General features: G+C 40.4%; 1 protein-coding gene across 1 annotated transcript in view; it reads left to right on the top strand.

Moving 5' to 3' along the window:
- mpped1 (metallophosphoesterase domain containing 1) overlaps window positions 1–18267 on the top strand; it is a 95569-nt gene extending 77302 nt beyond the window's left edge. The window contains exons 5-7 of the mRNA XM_030440324.1: window positions 5720–5835; window positions 12208–12321; window positions 14448–18267. Of these exons, the coding sequence (XP_030296184.1) occupies window positions 5720–5835; window positions 12208–12321; window positions 14448–14566 (349 nt within the window). The 3' untranslated portion in view covers window positions 14567–18267. The remainder of the gene's footprint in view (window positions 1–5719; window positions 5836–12207; window positions 12322–14447) is intronic.
- Window positions 18268–19763: the final 1496 nt, after the last annotated feature.

Here is a 19763-nt window from a genome sequence, read left to right as displayed (position 1 = left end):
AGTTGACAAAGTGATGGACTGGAACATCACTGTCTTTGCTGTACTGAATGACAAACTTGAGGTAATCACACTTTTATGATACACAGCCTGTGGAATAATTATAAAGTTGTTGTTTTTTTCATTTGAAAAGTACATTTTCAGAAGTTTTGATCAGAACTCAGAAGCAACACGGATCAATCACAGATGGCTGGTGTGTGCTAAAGAACAACACCAGCGGTTTGGATTGTTTAAACCCATCAACTTCAGAATAGTTCACATCATTTTCCAAAAAAAGTCATACACAAGATTGATTTCCAACCTTCGAGGTTTAATTTAAGCGACTGAAACTTGCCACAGACAGCAAATGCATCATAGTTAACTTATAGTCATCCTCTGTTTTTGTCAGTTATATTATTGTTGCATGCAGTGCAGTTAAGCACTGTGTGATATTGCGTTTAATGCTCTAAAACTCAAAATTGTTTGTAGTCAACAACCTAGTCATTTCTTCCTGTAGGTTTAATTTTCACAAGACGGTTTGAGCTTTACAAGGATAGTGCTTGTACTGAAACATGTAGAATGTAATGTAAAACATTACACAAACACAAAACAACTAGACCATTGTAGTACAATTGTTAAGTTGTGCACTTACATTATCCCAAATGTTTCCAAAAATGTTATAATCAGAGACTTCTACATTTTTATTCAAGAGTTCATTTGGTTGCCTGTCACTATAACTTCCAGGAGAGAGTCAGAGAGCGATGAAGGGAGTTAGGATGCACAGAGGGTTTGTGCGTCTGTGTGTTTGAATTCAGGTCAACCACCCACTAAATTCAACACTCACCAGAAACTCTGGTTCTCTCTCTTCTTGTTCCCTCTTCTCACAGTAATGTTATGTAATGAAGTAAGCTTCCAGCTGTTGGCAGTCAACAATATAGTATGTTTCCAATAGAATGGCTGTGTACCTGTGGCAGGAGGAGTATAAGACTCAAAAATCGTGGGTTTGCCTGCATCGGTCCTCCATATTGTTGCTTTTATTGTCCACCTTCATGCAGGCAAACTGGCTTGCCTATCCTCTTTCTTTTCTCTTTCTCTCCTTTCTTTTTTTTCTCCTTTCTGTTTCCCTCTTTTTTCTCTTTTCTCTCTACCAGCAGAGTTATTGGCTTTCTTTGTCAGCAATAAGTTTTACATAGTTGATGTAGTTGGTCGGTCTCTCTGACAGATTAAAAGAATAAAGGTATGAAATATTTATACACCTTGTTAACACACCTGGGCTGCCCGCTCGATTCAAATCTGTGTAGCTGTCCAACCATCCACATTTTCCAGATGTTTAAAAAACATTAACATAGAATGTTTTAAGCGTTTGGCTACAGTAGTGCAGTGCCCGTTTAAAACATTCTGCCGAAAATGGCTCTATTAGGCAGTGTGTGGATTGGCTGCTTGCAGCTTTTTAGAAAAGCTCAATCAAACAAAATTACACCTGGCACTGTGCTTCCTTCATTCCTGAGCAATATATCTGCCATGACATAAAAAACGACTTGAGTAAATATGGGCGCGGACTACAGAAGTTCATCTAAGTTAGTCAGAATTGACCATTTTTGAGCATTTCAAAATAGCTCACTGCAAATGGATTTTGGTAGATGAGTGATTCTAAACTTTAAAGGGACAGTGTGTAACGATTTAAGTAATTTATGAACTCAAATCAACGACTTCGTTCATAAGTAAGTCCTCAATGGTGTACAATTACCTCTGCCAACAATCTGATCCTCCTGAGCAAAGAATTACCTATCTGAATATACATAGCACGGGCAAGCTCTATGGATGCTGCCATGTTTTTCCGGTTTTAAAAAAACTATGGACTGCCTTAAAGAGAGGGACACAAAGCGCTACATGGTACTACGTAGTAAGGCTAAACACTTTTTCGCTCAGAGCTAGCTTGACTGCGGAACTGAGAGGGAACCTCTAGTTTTATAGCCTTAATAACTAACTACATCTTTACCTCATTACTTGAATCAGTAGAAATACTCAACGCTGTTGGGAAAGAGTCCATATTTAGAAAATGAGTTTCTTGTCCGTCAGGGCCACCGTGGCTCCCGGAATGTCTCCAACGTCTTCAGAACGGGAGGGGTGAGCAAAGGAGTGTTGCAATGTAGAACCTCACAGCTAGATGGCGCTAAATACTTGATATATTACACACTGTCCCTTTAAAAGGAATTGTGATTTTAAGATTGGATTACTCTGATGGTTAAAAAATTATTTGTTGCATAAGCTGCACAAAACACGGCTCTGGGCCCTTTTTTTGAAGTACCAGTCCAGTGTGTTTTGGTATCTTTATGATCCTTCCTGACAATGTTTTATAATTTTTGACAAATAACTTAATTTTGTACATAAAACTTAAAAAAAAATTAAGCTGTGGATAAAATGGAAGGGACCACAGCAGAGTCTGGGACTTGTATGTCCTTCAAGAAACTTGGCATCTGGTGTTATGAGAGTGGCGTGGCTCGTTTAAGAACTCCTTATTTTTTTCTGTAATTTATTCACCAAAATTAACACGTAATTTTGACAGCCATATTGTTTACAGATCCAGCCTTAAGTCTCCTGAACTGTTCACAGATACAGAATATCGAACATGGTTGGCATTTAGGATTTAAAAGTCCAGTAGATACATCTGTACGTTCGGATCCGGACCACAACAACCAATGAGAGAGGCAGAGCAGCTTAAGGTGCTGCCAAGAAATGGTAAACACGTAGCCCTTGAGGCTAACGTTAGCTAGCATTCTACTGTTGAAAGTCAGTATAAGTACTGTATACATAGATATATAAATATTAGTTTGTCTAAATGGAACCCGACGTCCACTCTGTACTTCAGGCCTCAGCAACAAACCTGCCAAGTGTGAAGTAGATGGCAGAAATGGTTCTCGAGATATGGGAATAACAGACAGACAGACAGACAGAGATTCTTTGCTTTATACTTCGTTAACCGATGCTGTTGTTGCTTTAGTGCAGGACGAGTAAACTGCAGTCAGTGCGTTCAAGTTGACAAAGTTAATATTCATAGCCAACTGAAATGAAATCAAACAATGGCTCCCTGGAGGATAAGAAATAAATCTAAATACTGCATGCGCTTTGGAAAATGGTTGCAAATAATTTAAAGTGGACATGATTTGTAGTTAATAAAACATGCAAAGTGCAATGTGATCATTTAAGTTGACTTCTATCCACCCAAGCATCCCATCACTTGTTCCCTTCATCCTCACGAAGTCTTTGCTCATCTATCACTCTGTTCGGATGAATCACTGTCCGTCAGTCATTATTGGGGGAAAACCTCTCTGCTGTCCTCTTTTGCCATCCCTTCATCCTTCTATTCACAATGATGGAATTGGGAGCATCAATCGCACTGCAGAGCTCATTTCATTTTAATTGAGACGTCCATGTTGAGATGGACATGAATATTACATTCCACAGGCCCTATTAATATGCTGAGGCCAGTCTAAATGTTTTAATATTCACAGTGTAAATTATTGAAATTGTGTTCATGGGCCGCGCCAGATCATTCGTTAGAAATGTTTAGTCTCTGATGTTCAGAGAGTGATGGAATTTTAATCGCGTGCGCTCCAGCTGAAATAGGACGTTATTATTTCCCATGATGCACTGCCACATGCGCTTAACCACCCCTCCCTGCGCCGATGACCTCTGAGTCACCATTTTTAGCTTTCTTAATTAGAAAGAAAGACAAGACGAGAGAGAGTGTGTGTGTGTGTGTGTGTGACAGGTATTTCTTCCTACCTTCAGGCCTGTCTTTCTGTCTCCCCATCTGTCTTTGAAGTCCTCAAGCATGTCACACACACACACACACACACACACACACACACACACACACACTTATTCCAAAAAATCGTCATCTGATATTCCACTGAGCACAGATGCGTCGGGTAGCGGCCATGGCGATAAAGTTGGCGTTTCGAGTGACTGCACTCAGCAATTTTAAAAAAGGCGGCAGCAGTGGACGTTGTCGCCTACGGTTGCACTCACACACACACGAGCAGCATGTTGGAGAGGAAGATGGATCGGAGTACAGATTGTAAGTGACATGTTAATTTCTTCTCCGTCACTCACGGCTGAGGCGTCTGCTATCAAAGTAAAGGGACACGAGCCCCAGCCATCAAGGCCCTCCTCTTCTTCTTCTCCTCTCATTTCTTCCTCTTTCTTCCCTCGTCTTCCTGTCGCAGAACGTTCCGAGGTGTGACTGTGATCAAGGAGATGTTTAATGTAGCTTTCAGCTGAGCACCCCCCCCCCCCATCCTGGGATCAGTTCTGTCCTTCCCTCCACTAGATGGTCCTCATAAGCCCCCTGGGAGCTTCACATTTTATAGGTCAAACCTAATGTTTAGGCACTAAAAGGGATAAGGCTGACAGTTGTTTGTGTGGGGTGAAAAGAAAGGAGTAAGAGGTCTTGTTAGTATAAAGACCTTTGCTCTGATTCCCTGCAGCACTCCACGCAGCAAATTAAAGTCCTGTTAAGAGAAGACAAAAAGGGGTCAGTGTGATATGTCAGCATAAATAAGATTTGTCAGTCTGCAGTTTTGAAGGCAACAGAAGACAGCTTGCAGCGGTACAAGATGTTAACTGCTTTCAGCATTGGAGGAAACAAGCGTAGGTTTTTCGTTTTGAGATGATCACTACCCCGAGGCATCTTTCGACCGCCCAACTTGACAGGATGGGCCACACCTCTGTGGTGTCAGGATAAGAGCCATGCTAATCCAGCTCGGATTTAAGGCTACTCCTGTCTAATGTCTAGTTGCAGGAAAATGAAATAGAAAGACGGGACTCTGGCTGGCCAAGCAACTGGACATCGGAGATTGTTGTGCCAACATATTTACAGAGACCCGTCTCCACAACAACTTCCCAGATCAAGGTGTTGCACTCGATAAGCTGACTGTGTTCCAGACCGACGCAGCACAGGACTACAGTCAGAGTGGTTGGACAGTGTTTACGCGTTGGCTTTACTATGAAGACGCCGACCATATTATCATCACCGTCTTATTGCTGCTGTTTACATGCACCTATACATGCACTGTTTTTATTTGTTTATATATATTTGTAATTGTATATAAAGGAATTTACCTTTAACTTTCATTTCCTTATGCAGCCATGTGTTGTATAATGACAGACAAATCATGAATCTAGAGCTTTGAAGCTTGGAATGTTTTATATATCCCACACAGTGAAGCCATGTTGTATTAACAGTTGCTGTATTATATTCTCCGTCCTAAAGAAAAGAATTAATTGTACATAAGAATTCAGATAATGCTTTCAGGTCATTTTGGATGATCCATCATTCATACGGATGCATTTTTGATTGTTTTGATTTTTCTTTTACTCACTATCCCACGCCTCATCATTTTACATCCAATCATAGGAGGTTATGAGCCTTCAAAAGGGCTCGTTGGCGTGGTAGATTACACAAGTAAGAACCCTTCACGTCCCTTCTTTGGCGTAGCTTGGAAAGTTTTTTAACAACTTGCCAAGTGGTGGTCCAATCTACCACTGTTCTGTACTCCAGTCTCACTTTATTATTAGTGTAAAAAACAAAAATAACTGCCACGATGGACAAGAGAATGAGATAAATGATATCTGATATCGACTACTGCTGAGATGATTCTGTACTTCTGATGGTGACTGTGTTAAACAAACTGTCTGTTTTTCTCTTTCTTTGTGTGTGTCTATGTGTGTGTGCCTGCAGGCAGCCCTGGTACTACGGCTGGGGCTTTAACCTGCCGCGGGGTCAGGCTCTGCTCGACAAGTGGAACCAGGTCCCCGACAACACCGACATCCTGGTCACACACTGCCCCCCACTGGGTAAGACACACATTACAGAACACACGCACGCACACGCACGCACACACGATGAGAACACACTTATATACATTTGCATGGGTTCACATAAACACAGCTGTAAGGTTGCACTACTTATGTGTGGATTCATAAACAACAACTGTGGGTGCTGGTGGGCAGAATAGTATTTTGATTATTCACGCACACACAGACACGCGCATACAGACTGAGTCGAGCATATGCGCTTACATAGATACACACAGAAATACAGTGCATCTGCACACACACCACCAGACTGTACAAGTAGAGTACACATACACATGCATATACAAAACATGTGTGCACACACAGATACAAAGTCAAACAAAACTTTATGTCCACTATTTGTTTGCGTAACAGTAATCAGACATTGTCTTTATCCATATCAGCCTAATCTTATAATTGGGTTTGTTTAATACCAAAGCTGATATTTGATTAACATTTTCTTTCCCCAGTTCAACATGACCTTGACTCCCATCTGCACCATGTTTATGCCTGGTCTTTTGGGGGGGGGGAGAATTTTCCTTGCTAAACTGACCACTGTCGGCACAACCTGCAAACACTCGTACACGTGAAACAAAAACTGCAACTCCAGCCTGCTGCATCAATAAATAAGTTGCATGTGTCCTCAAAAGTTGCGGTAAAGCTGGTCCTCAGTCCATCTTTTAATTATTCATTTACTGACCTAAAAGTTGTCGCTAAAAATATATAAATAGTTTTTGTTGAAATTTCCTAGAAGAACATCTGATGTGGAACATCGTTAGTCCTCTGAAAGACCTAGAACAATATTTGGGGCGACTAACACCTGTCACACATTATTTGATTTAGGAGAACTTCAAGATTCAGTCAGGTTCATTTAAAGTCCCAATTTTACATTTGCTTTGTCTGAAAATGGATGAATTTACCAGGGTTTTTAAGAAGTGCTGCTCAAAATGTGTTTTTTTCCTTTGAACTCAGACAAAACCTCGAAAGTTTAGAGTTTTTTATGTAAAAAAAGATGTGCTTGGTTGGTTTAGACTTCCATATGAATTTTTGACCATTTGACCTTTCCACAGCAAATTACAGCCATTTATTATAATATTATACTCAGTGGTTTTTTTAATGACAATGTAGCTGTGTCCAAAAAAGTTCAGAGAGTAAATAGAATAGCAAAAAAATGTGGCTTTTGTACGAGAAATATATTATCCATTGGAAATGGGCAACAAAAGTAGCTTGGCTGGGAAGAAACTCTGACAAATCAATGGTCTTGATGAGGGTTCAATGCAGGATACAGGAAGCTCTTAGAACATTTATTGTAGTTTATTTATTGGGTTTTTTTCTATACAAAGGAATGTTAACAGAAAAAAATATTACAAATGCAAACAGTATCAAACCAATAATCATAATCATAATCATAATCATGATCATGATCATAATCATAATCATACAAAATAGAAATATGTAAGGTTATCATTTTAACTTCATTATTGTATCTCAAAACAGGCTGTTCACTTTTTTCTCCTTACTAATCAGGATTAAACTCAATACTCTATCATAATAAAATACAATATATTACAATAAAATACAATCTATTAACCTTCAAACAAGAATGGCACTCAGTAGAGTGCATGCCTCGACCAAGAATAGTTGTCTTTTGCACTCACTGATAGATAACAGAAATGTAAATGCACCTGTTTTTTTTTTCATGCAAGTAAGACAAAATTCCCAGACTGAGACCCATCCATCCTCCATCCGAGTTTCATGGAGATCTGTTGAGTAGTTTTTGTGTAATCCTGCTGACAAACTAACCAGTCAACCAACAAATTGACACGGGAACATAACCTCCTTGGCGGAGGTATTAACACATTCAATATCAACCAAATTAACAATTACACAGGTGAAATAAATATATTAAACTCATATCAGTTCTGTCTTTGTTCTGTCTGGAATCGTTTGGAGGGAAACGAAGGCAGTCAGGCCTGAATGGTAGAGTTATATTATCTTGAGGCAGTGGTCTCCTGAGGAATGGCACTCTGTGATGAAAGCAGGTGGGATGAGACTTGTGATTTTTCACATTTCAAAATATAGTGTCCAAATACTGGCATCAGCCCATAAAATACCCATCATATTTGATATTTTGAGGATTGCAAAAATAACATATACACAACCAAGAGTACGCTCTCCATCAATGGTTTATTTTCTGTTTTTCTGTTTGTGGTTTTATGAATTATTATCATGGTGAGTGGATGAAAAAAGGTACAAGGTACATTTGTACTTAGAGTCCTTGAGTCCTGCTACACGTATTTCTCGTCGTTATTGAGGATGAGTTCAGGAGTCAGCCTGTGGAATGAAGTTGCTCTGTAGTCTGGTGGTTTGGCTGCAGATACTTCTGTATCTTTTGCCAGATGGCAGCAGGGTGAACAGACTGTGTCTGGGTGGGTGTCGTCTTTTAGCATCCTTTAGGCTCTGCGAATACATCTCACTCCACTGATGTCACCAGTGCTCTGTAGATGGGTACAGGGTGTGTGTCTTTCCCTCTCTCTTTCTAAAATCAACAATCAGCTCCTTGGTTTTGCTGATGTTGAGCAGTAGATTGTTACCTACAAACCACTCCGAATTATCTCTCATTTGTATTTATAATATGGACGATCATGGTGAAGTCAGTCGCATACTCACAATAGAGTTCTCTTGATGCCAGGGGGGCTCTGGTGGTAAGCACTAATATAGAGTAGGTGTGACTGCCAATCAGAACCCACTTGGGTCTGCTTGTGAAGAAGTCCAATATCCAGTTGCAGACTGTTGTACTCAAGCGAAGGATTAGTTTTCCAATCAGCTTCATGGGTGAGACTGTGTTGAATGCTGAGCTGAAGTCAACAAACAGCATCCTGATGGTGCTGTTCTTATTCTCCAGGTGAGTGAAATACACCTGGAGTGGAGGGCAGTAGATATGGATGGCATCCTATGTGGATCTGTCGGTTCTTTTTAGGTACATGGACAATGTTGGCTGTCTAGAGGCCGGAGGGGACAGTCTTCTGTGGGAGTGAGATGTTAGAGATGTCTGTAATAACATCAGCTAGATGATTGGCACATGTTATTAGCACATGGCCAGGTATATTATCTGGACCAGCAGCATTATTTATATTTGCTCTCAGCCGGATTCTCTCACATCCACTGTGGTTACTGACAGTGGTCGGTCCTCTGGAGGCAGAGTGGACTTTACAGCTGAGTCTTTGTTGTGGAGATAAAAGCGAGCATAAAATGTGCTCAGCTCATCTGGTAAACGTGGCTTCACAGATGATGGGGTTGCTCCTGCTTTTGTAGCCTGTGACATATTGAATCGCCTGCCATTTATCTTTAGTGCTGTTGGTGTTGAGGTCCCTCTCCACTCTCTGCCGATGTCTCCTCTTTACCTCCTCGATGCCAGATTATAGGCTTGCTCTGGCAGTGATGTATTCCTCCTTGTCATCTGACAAAAAAGGTGAATCAAAGGGATGACTCACAGAGTCCGGTCAGCTCGTCTCACTCGGGCAGAAAACACACTTTACCTTTCGAGGAGATCATTAGCCTTCTTGGTGATCTTTCAGCTGCTACACACTTGTTTTCATCCTCACACACACTCTCATTTCACACAAACACTGATTGAGTTTGAACGAACACAGATGCTGGCTCACAAGATAACTGACAAATGTCTCTGTCTCACACACACAAACACACACACACACACACACACACACACTCCTCTCTCTCTCTGACTCTCACTCCTGCAAACACACTTTCACACCTCATCTCCCTCTACAGCTGTGGAGTTCAGACGAGTGTGTGTGATTGATTCCTGTGTCTGAGTCTCGGCTGCGAACGCAGCCGTTTATTTTCCATTCAGCTTAGCGAAGTGTCTCCAGCTATCTGCTTGTAAGCCACCAGCATATGGAGCAGCTACAGCAGGCTACTAATGCATGAGACACACACAGAAAGACTTAAGAGGAAGACTGGGGGGAATGGCATGAGAGAAAAAGGCGGATAAATGAAAAAGGGAAAGGAGGACAAAAGTGTGGACCATAAAGTGGATTCTTTAATACGCTAGAGGCCAAGAAAAGATCTCTACATTCAAAACATTTCTGCAACAAATGTTGGAAAAGAATGTGAAGGAAAGAGGAGTGCGACCAAGACGTTGTTTCGCAATGCGACAAAAGCGCCCGTCTTTTATGAGGCGCGATAAAGCGGCAGATCGGTGGCTAGAGAGGAAAAATATGGCCTCTTTATCTGGCTGCGAGGAGGAAGTTAACAGCAAAGAGGGAATGAGAGAAAGTGAGACAAAAAGAGGAAAATAGGCTCAGTGCCCAAAGCAGCAGCTGCTTTGAAACAAGTGGCACATTAGGACAAAATACCCGGAGACATGAAAAGCCCTCGTAACTTCTCACTTTACTTTCACCGTCTCCTAAGGCTTGTAAAGAATACACTTGGAGTTTTAAGGCGTTTTATCCCTAAACTGAACTAAAAGTGTCTCTTTTTACAGGTCGATGCATTTAGAGGACAAAGTAGTCAGACTGTATCACTTTACCAGCATGACTGATTCACTGCCTGCTGAGAGCACAGAGGTTTTTTATGTCTGTGTTGAGTATGAGAGGGTCCATTAACTTTGCCTTGAGTGATGTTTTAAGCTCTCTGTTTGGTAGTAAAAAATAAAGAAAAATGTGTAAAGAATCATAAAGTCGTTTCCTGTAATCTTGCACCGATGAAGAAAATGCTGAACGCTTCCAAATCAGGACTGGCTACCTACCGGTGTCACACACATTAGTTTTAATTCACGCTGCTGAAAAAATTAAATTACTGTGTTAGTAATGATCCACCCAAATTTCAAATTCATAGCTTTTCAACTAGGACTGAAGGCATGAGACTTGGACATTAGTCAGGCTTGAAATTCCAAAATGAGGACTTAGGACTTAATTTTGTTTCTTTGGCTTTTCTCATGTTGCTGGTCATTCCCAGTCCACAATTCTTTAGGACTGCTTGGGAAAATGAATAAGAGCACACCTCTCACCACACCACCATCTGTCCATCATTTTTGTCCAAAGATATCTCAAGATATTTTGATAACTACAGGCAAGATTTCCATCTGTCATAATCCGATGATACATCTAAGGAGGACGTACTGTTTGTTGAAATGTTAGTTGCTGCTGCCCCTCAGTCAAAGGCTTCAGTTTCTCCAGATTTGTTGGACATTTATTCTCCCCAAAGGATCAATAATACACTTTGTGTTGACCCATACAAGCTCCAAGACCAGTACTTCAATGTATACAAATTAACAATAAGTAGACTGTCATGAGATTATCTGAGAACCTTCACACGCACAGAAATAAACCTATCCAATTTTTATTTTTTTCCTTTTGTTCACCTGACTCTTTTTTTCTGTTTTTCATTTCTATCAACTTTGTTATTTCTGCCTTGGCTGTGTGACAGAAGGCAGGGGAGATGGAGGCACGAGCTCCTCTTTCATTTTATTTCTCCGACTTGATGCTTTTATTGACTCAGCATCAGCAACATCCCTCCTCGCCGAGCAGCCACTAAATCATATACACTCCACGCTTCATCCTTGTCACACACACTGTGAAGTGTAGCCTTTTACATACAATCTGTGTGGCTGTGATTGATCTTTATTTTCTGTGGCTGCTTTCTAAGGGAGTTTTTTTTTTTTTTTTGTGCTGCGATGTGCAGTTTGCCATTAGACAAGGAGGGTGAAATGGAGAGCTTCATTCTAAAATGTGATGTATGGCTTTTCAAAGAGAGAGGAAATTTATAACCTTCATGGAGACACATTCAGGAACTGAAAAACAGAAAATCAACCCCGACGCTATCGAACATAACACCGTTACTTGCATGGCTGAAATTATCCGTACAGCATCATTACTCTGTACCTGTCAGTTTACGCAGCAAAGTCGGGATTTAACGGGTCATTGTTTTGTTCCCAGTTACTTTTTCATGTCAGCTAAAACAGGCAAATCTGACAGAAGGGTTTAAACATGAGTATTTAAAAAAAAGAATACAACATGCCTAGTGCTGCATTTTAGCATATTTCAATTTAACATTTATGTAATGCTAAAACATGTCTCAGGAGACAATATATTTTATGTACTGAGAACACATGAATCCACTTCATGAACATAGACCCAGCAAATTGGGATGTAGGCTTGTTTTTCGCTTCTGTTTTCATCACAGAGCATTTATTTAAGCCATTTTCTTAAGAGTTTGAATGGTAAGGTTAAAATGTGGAATGAAGTTGTGGCATTATCCCTAAATGCAATGCAATATAGAGGACCTTTAGTACCTCATAACTAAAAACATGTGACACACAACCACAATGACATGATTTTGCCTTTGCAGGTTTCCTGGACTGGGTTCCGAAAAAGATGCAGCGTGTCGGGTGCATGGAGCTGCTCAACACGGTCCAGAGGAGAGTCCAGCCCAAATTGCATGTGTTCGGACACATTCATGAAGGTATGTGTGCAGAAGACTTTTCAACACGCACATTCCAAGCACAAGAGGTTTTCTAGTCGTTGGCTGTCATGTGTAAGCAACATCCAGTATAAACAATTTATGTAATTAAAACATTGTTTTATTTCCTGAACAAATTTCAAATGTTCATCTAGTATAATAATACAGTTTTAAGGAATAGAGTCAGTTCATTTTTTTAATGGAAAAAGGCAAAATTAATATGCAAGAAATTGTACAGCATGCACTTTAAAATCACATACCTTCGCGATTGTAAGTCGGGCTTTTTACAGACAATTGTGTGTGCAGGCACAAGGGGTGTGACACAAAGATCTGTATCTGTTAATTTGAGGAGAATATCTTCATACATGTCTGCATGTGGATTTGTACAAAATTATGTGGTCTTTTCCAATTTTCTAAATGAAATTCTTGCATGTTAATGCGTTATTTGACCAAATAATAAATCATGTGGCATGCACTGAAGGTGAACTCTGAGTCAAAATTAAGAAATAAGAAAAAAACTAAAAAAACAAAGCCATATTATCCATCGTAGAATTATCTTTTTCTCAACCTGAATCTTTCTGAAAGTGGAAGAGAATTAAATTCCTTGCATGTAACCTGAGAAAATATAGAGATACTATACAGCGGTTTTCCTGAAGAAAATGATGAAAAGTGTAGATTACAGAATGGCTGAGCTGCCACATCCCTATCAGTATTGCATTCAGGCCAGAGAGGGCAGAGAGGCCGTCTCCATGGACTGAGGTTTGCTTTTTTCGGGGTTATTAGGTCAGCGCTGAGCCCCTTAGAGCAGCGGTCCCCCATCAGAGAGAACCAGATTAGAAACTAGATCATATTTTATAAGGGCAGAAATAGGCTGAGAGCAGCTCACTTCATTAATGTGAGAACTAATGTGAGAGAATGGCAGAAATGAGCCACACGGTGTTTTGTATTCATGTATTCCAAGTCTGAAAGGACCAACACAGACATGCAGAGTTCTGTTCCAAGAGATGGTGAAAGTGACACCTACACTTAGAAAATCACTGATAGTGCAAAGTTAAATGCTAGTACTTTTTGAGAGATTGTAGTTAACTTATGCTTGACAAAATGGTCACACTTTTTCATCTGCCATTTGGAAGAAACGTTGATCCAAAGTGCCTTTTGAGCAGAGATTTTTTTCCCCTGTAGTGCTGTTAGTGTCACACTCTCATGCATACATTTGCTCAAACTGAATTCCTGCTGTTCTAGAAAATGATGGAGAAGCTCTGTGTTACTAAATGCTTATCATTTTACTGTTTCTCATCTCCACATCCAAGAGATTACCTCTGTGTTTATGTATTTAGTATTATTCCCGTCTGACTGAAAGTGAACTACAGTCCTTCCTCTGATTTAATTTGATCATTTAATCGTATAGTGGGGGATGTTTACTGAGGATTTGCATTCCTTTTGGGGGAATCTAAGTTGTAATAGTAAGCATTAAAAAGAAATCAATTTATATTGAAGAGCTGCATTGCAGACAATTCTATGTTTGAGTTAATTTAACAGTATTTTAAGGCACAGGAAAGGTCTTCTCTTTTTCTGAATCTAAAATGTTTTTAACCAAATCTAACCAAGTCTTGGAGAGTTATAAAAACTTAAAGTTAATAGGTATTTATTGTTAACAAACCAAAAAAAATGCTTTACAAAGCATTTATTAAGCAATTGTAAAGGTTTTTAAACAAATAAATTACAAAATGTTCATAAATTGCCATTTTTCAATAAACAAATCGCCACACCAAAGCCCCTCTTTTTAATGTTGCCACTGAAATAAAGAGGAAGAAAACCTGGCCGATGGTGGTGAAATTAGGTTCACTACTATTGATGTAACATAATTTTAACTGGAAACAGAAAAGTGTTATCGTAGCACCGAATGAAAATGGGCATGGCTTATGAAGGGTCACCGGTTCAATACATGGTTTAAAATCAATCCATTGTTTGTTAACAGTGAAATAACTATCAACTAAGTTTAATTAACTATAACTTTGCCTTTTATTAATGATGGTTATTAGAAAGTGTTACCGAATTACATATAAAGATGCTCCCAGTCGTATGGCGTGGAAACATGCTGCAGCTTCACCTTTCTAACTGTTACCCAGGTTACGGCATGATGACTGACGGCACCACGACGTTCGTCAACGCCTCGGCCTGCACTGTCAACTTCCTGCCCATGAACGCACCCATTGTCATTGACCTTCCAAATCCCAGGGCCACATGACTAGACGGAGCTCGCCCCAAAACACCTCCCGCCAATCAGGAGAAAGGAGCCAAGAGGGGCAGGTGAGGTCGGAGGGCTGAACGGAACTAATTGTGTACATATATAACACAGCTGTGCGTCTGACGCTACACCTACGGACGAAGTGAAGGACGGACCGTCCCTCACATTATTAATGTTTTTTCATGTGCCATGATTTTATTCATCTCAACGCTCAGTCTAAAAGCATACGGACGAGTGGAGAGACGCTTTTACACGCGGACCAATGGGCATTTCTCTATGTCCTCTTTTACTGCACTGACAATCTGACGTGGTTATCTCCCTTTGCTTCGTCTACAGGAGTGCTGTGGTTAAGCCACAACTCCGCAGTAGCGGTGGAACATTTGGCGAGGGGGATTGTAACAGAACTTTTCTCCACCTCACATTTTTAAAGATTCATTTCTCATCTTTTTATCTCATTTCTTGCCCCCTACAAGACTCCTGATGTTTCCGTCCCATTCTTGGGCCTGGAGCATGCTGGAGTGGGTTTCCTCGTGTGTGTGTCTGAGATCAAAGTAAGTGTGTAAGGGCAGCAAGAGGTCTCTGCCAAGGGCTGTGTGAGAGTCGGGGTGTCAAACATGTTGACATTGCTCCCATGAGCCTCATTACAGCCTTCGTAAGCCTCTAAATGGGCTGAGAGGAGGCTGCGGAGGAAACCGCGGGCAGCACTTCCCCCTTGTTTTTTTCTTTCCCTTACTACATCTCCATTTATTTAGCCCCCCTTCTGCCTTTTCTTTTCAATTTTTTCCTTCCCCTCTACCTTCATGCTGTGAGAGACTCTCATTTTTTTGGCTATGACTGGGAGGTCAGGCTCTTTGGACTCGGAAAGGACAGCAGGTAACATGCAATGCAAAGGTACTACAATGCTAACTTTACTTCTGGACTGTCATGGCAACTGTAGCCCCAAAAGAGCGACGGTGGTTTCAAGGACCCTCCCTTGTGTTATCCCTGGGAGAAACAGAACAATGTATCCCTTTTTCAAGAGGAATAAAGCTGTAATTACATGTATTGTAACTGGTCTATGTAAATGTTCTCTGTCAATGTAAAGCAAAAAAAAAAAGAAACTTGAAGTTTTTCTCGAAGATTTCCAAGCTGTTGCTATGCTTTTCACAATAACTTCTTAATATTTGTGTCCAGAAATGTGTGGTTGTTACATTTCCTTTGGTCTTTTTTCTTAGTAATGTAAAAGCTTATTATGGTATTTTCCTCTCTGTGAAGCTGCTTGGCCCCATTTGGTGATTATTAACTCTTTCATGTCCCTTAGCAGTTTGTCTGTGTTTAAAAAAAAAAGAGCGTTACAATTTTTTTTTCTCTTTTCTTTGCTTTTTTCTGTATGAGGCTGCTCTCAGTAAGAGTCTGAATGTGCTCAGCATAATCAGACCACGTCACACTTTGATCTCTCCGCTCTCCGACATTATGTATGAGCGTTCCCTGAGGCTGCAGTTTACTCCCGTTTCACTTTCGCTTCTTCAGCACATCAGCATTCATTGTGCTGGCTGATATCCTAATGTGTCCAAATGGGCAAAAAGAGGAAAGAGCAGCAGAATCGCTCACCAAGAAACCAATGTCTGTGGATAATGGTGGCACACTTGTTAGAACATGCACATTGGTGGCTGAGTTTCGGTAGGGTTATACTCATGTTATAGGGACTGATTTGGAACATTTTGCCTCCTTGGGGGAACCTCCATGGATCTGACTTGTTCTTCACCCCAAAAATTGTCAATCGGATTGGGATCTGGGGATTTTGGGACCCAAGGTTTCCCAGTGGAACATTGCATTGTAACAAGATGATCAATGTCACTTCACCTGTTAGTGCATGTAAAGTCAATGATTATGTATATCTCAAATAATATCAGATCCACACAGTCAGGCTGATAAATCTGAAATAAATTCACAGCTTACTTTCCAACACCACTGATGGATACTTTATTTTTTATGCATCTGCAGCCCTTATCTAATTGTGCCACATGTTAAATTTGCAAGGCAAAAATTGAAATACAGTAGCGACAGTGCCACCACTATGTTTATGACAAGATGCTGCTTATGCAACCTGTTCTCAACACGAACTCATCAAATACAGCAGCTTGATCAGTGGCTCTAAGCTTCTACACTCTACTAAACCAATCTATCCTCAGTTTTTGCATGTGCAGCGCTCCACTAGCAATAATAAATATGCAATGCCTTGTTAGACTCTCAAATTAAACCTTTGGAAGGTTAACAATATCAAATGGTTCCTCTTTGATTAAGTGAATCGAGGCACCAAAACTACTTGGCATGGTTTTGTAAAAGATTAGGTTTGAGTTAAGTCAAAAACAAGTCAACTGTGACTTCTGGTTTCCTGGGTAGAAGTCCTGTGTTTACCCAGATAAGCACCCCGTCCACCTCCCATTATGGACTCATTTCACCAGCACAGATTAAAGTGTTGGCCCACTGACCAAGCTGACGTATTTGATGCATTGGGAGTAAGAAAGTTCTGGCTTGTGGTAACATTGTTGGTACAAGTTCCACTAGTTGTTCAACTGCTAGCAAAACGCACAAATGAAGTCCAAAGACGTGGGCAGGTTTATTGGTAACAATGCCAAAACATCTGCTAATGTTGCAGCGCAGGGTTACTACTTTGCCATTTGTTGCGATCGCTGTTAGGCAAACATAGTGTTGATTAAACGTAACACATTTAACCGTTCTAGGACAGGAAGCGATTATGCCTCACTTCACTAATTGGTTTTGTTGGATCAGAAGAACAAGTAATGGCTCTTTGTTGAATGTGGGCTCAATCTATCATTACATTGCTCTTCAAAGGACCAGAACTTATGGCATGAAATGGGGAGACTTTAGATCAGGGTTAGCCAGCAATATTTTGAATGTTTGCGTTTTGGTTTGAATTAAAACACAAACTTAATTTATGTCTATGAGGGAATACGTTCAGAGAAAAAAAATGAAGGGAACTGTTCAAATCCAAAAGATGGGAGGAACTTTCATCTCTAAGTTTCATGAAACGCCGTCTGTTTGGTCCGACTCTCCAGTTCCAGTCCTCATTTAGATGTCTCACTTTGATGCTCTCCTGCTTCAGTAGCTGTGTTATGTGTTTCCTGTTTTTTCCAAGGCGAAAAAAAAAGTGCTGTGCTATTTCTTGATTTTTTTTTCTCCTTTTTCTTGAGGCATGCTTAAATGAGTTAATGACTTCTGCTACTCAGACAATCTGCATATGAAGAGTTTTGTTCCAAAATGAGATATGTGCCGTTTGAAAAAAAGGGACGCCTACACAGGCAGAATGATTGACAGCTAAAACTTGAAGGCAGATTGTGGTGGTGCATTTTGAAGGGTTGTTAGTAAGTTGCGTCCCTGCTTACATTTTCACTGGCTGAATCCATATTTCAACAACACTGGATGGTCATGAACTTAGAGTCTTTTTTTTTTTTTTTTTTTTAAATGGATATCTCGCATTTTGGAATGAAAGTGTTCATATGGTATTGTGTTTTGCCATTGTTGTTGGGGACATTTTTTCAAAGAAGAAAATGAAGACCCAATAACTGCAAAATTTGACTGTGTTGCTCCTGGAGACAACTCTAAAAATGTAAAGTACCTTTCTTTCTTAAAACCATAATGATTCTGCCGGTTCTGAAAGATTAATCGCTGATTGAATAAAACCTTATCTGTGACCAGTAGATCATGCTTCCTTATTTCCACCGTAGTTCTTCCCTTTTGTCTTTCCTCTCTTTTATTTCTTGTTCTAGTGAAAAGAAATTAGAGGTGGCGAGGAAACTTTTCTCGTCTTGGTTCTCCCCCTTTTGTTCCAATCAAAGGTATCTGTGTCTCATATCAATTATAGAGCCCAGAGCAGCGAGTTAATTTCCAGGAGCTAAACCCTCACTGCTCCGACTCCGTCTCCCATTTTGTTCCGCAGGTCTTTCACACCTCTGCACATTCTAATGAGAACCCTTGTTCAAATAATTACATTAGTAATCCCAAGGGAGACTGGGCAATTTATTCGCAGACATCTTTTTACTTTGCCATTAATACAACTAGCTTTCATATACTCTTGTCTTCCTCCAGCCCCTCCCTCTTTTTTCGCACTCTGCCTCTCCAACCACAGCACTGAGCTCCTTTTCGCAGTTCTGATCATCCCTTTTCCATTTCCATCTGCTAGTCCCTCTCTTAGCTCCCTCAGATAATGATTCCCAGGATCTCTACGCATTTCTCTCCTCTCTGTGTGTGACTGTATATCTTGCTGCGGTAGCATTTCCTTTGAATGAATGACAGACGTCCCCTCTATCTCCCCGTCGTTCATCTCACTTCACACTTCCCAGTTGTAACAAAAGATGCACCCGGTGCTTCTCGGTGAATCCGTCAATTAAAAGGAACTTTATTTGAATGGCTTTGGAATACAAATTAGTGTCAAATGGACAGGGGGTTGAGAAGACACTGTAAAACTCTCAAATGGGTTATCTATTGCTTCCTGTAGGTCTTTATTTTTTCGTGTTTTTCAGTCATCGTTTCTCTTGAGGGATCCATTTATTGAACCAGCGTCAGATCAAATTTAAAATGTCAGCTGCCAGGGCCAGAGTAACCCACAAAGGGGCCAATGGGCATAACTGAGCTGTAGGCCCCAATTCCCCCACCCACGTTCCATTTTAGTTCAATCTGCACACAGCTTTATTATTAATTAATATAATATTAACAGATGCAGTGAATGAAATAAAATTAGTCTTTGTTCAAATATGCCAAAAAGCACAGCTATTTGTCATATGAACTGTCAGGTGATGTCACATTTTGACTGTTGACATCTGCTCCCCCGTTTAAAGAAACACTTGATCAATCAGAGCTTCATAGGGGACAACAATTTTCCAAGTAGCAAGTTACGTAGCCGTATTTGTGAAAAACAGCAACAAAAAGATGGCAACATGTACAGAAGAGATTGATACAAGTGTACAGGTTGTTGCAGAGAACAAGAACACGTAAATCTGCATACATATTTCTTTGATCAACGTGAAAAAGTACCGGAAGTCGACGAAATAAGCCGGCAGAAGTATTTAACTGAAGCAAAGTGGCAATTGAGTCTCCGTTGCACCTTGGACAAACCAATAGTACACTGCTTCAGTGCAAGGGAAGAAGTCAAAGTGGAAGTCAGCAAAACAGGATTGTCAGGTAGCATTTATACTCT

The sequence above is a fragment of the Sparus aurata genome, chromosome 14, assembly GCF_900880675.1.
Source record: "Sparus aurata chromosome 14, fSpaAur1.1, whole genome shotgun sequence".
Taxonomy (NCBI): domain Eukaryota; kingdom Metazoa; phylum Chordata; class Actinopteri; order Spariformes; family Sparidae; genus Sparus; species Sparus aurata.
This window is presented reverse-complemented; position numbering and strand designations above follow the sequence as displayed.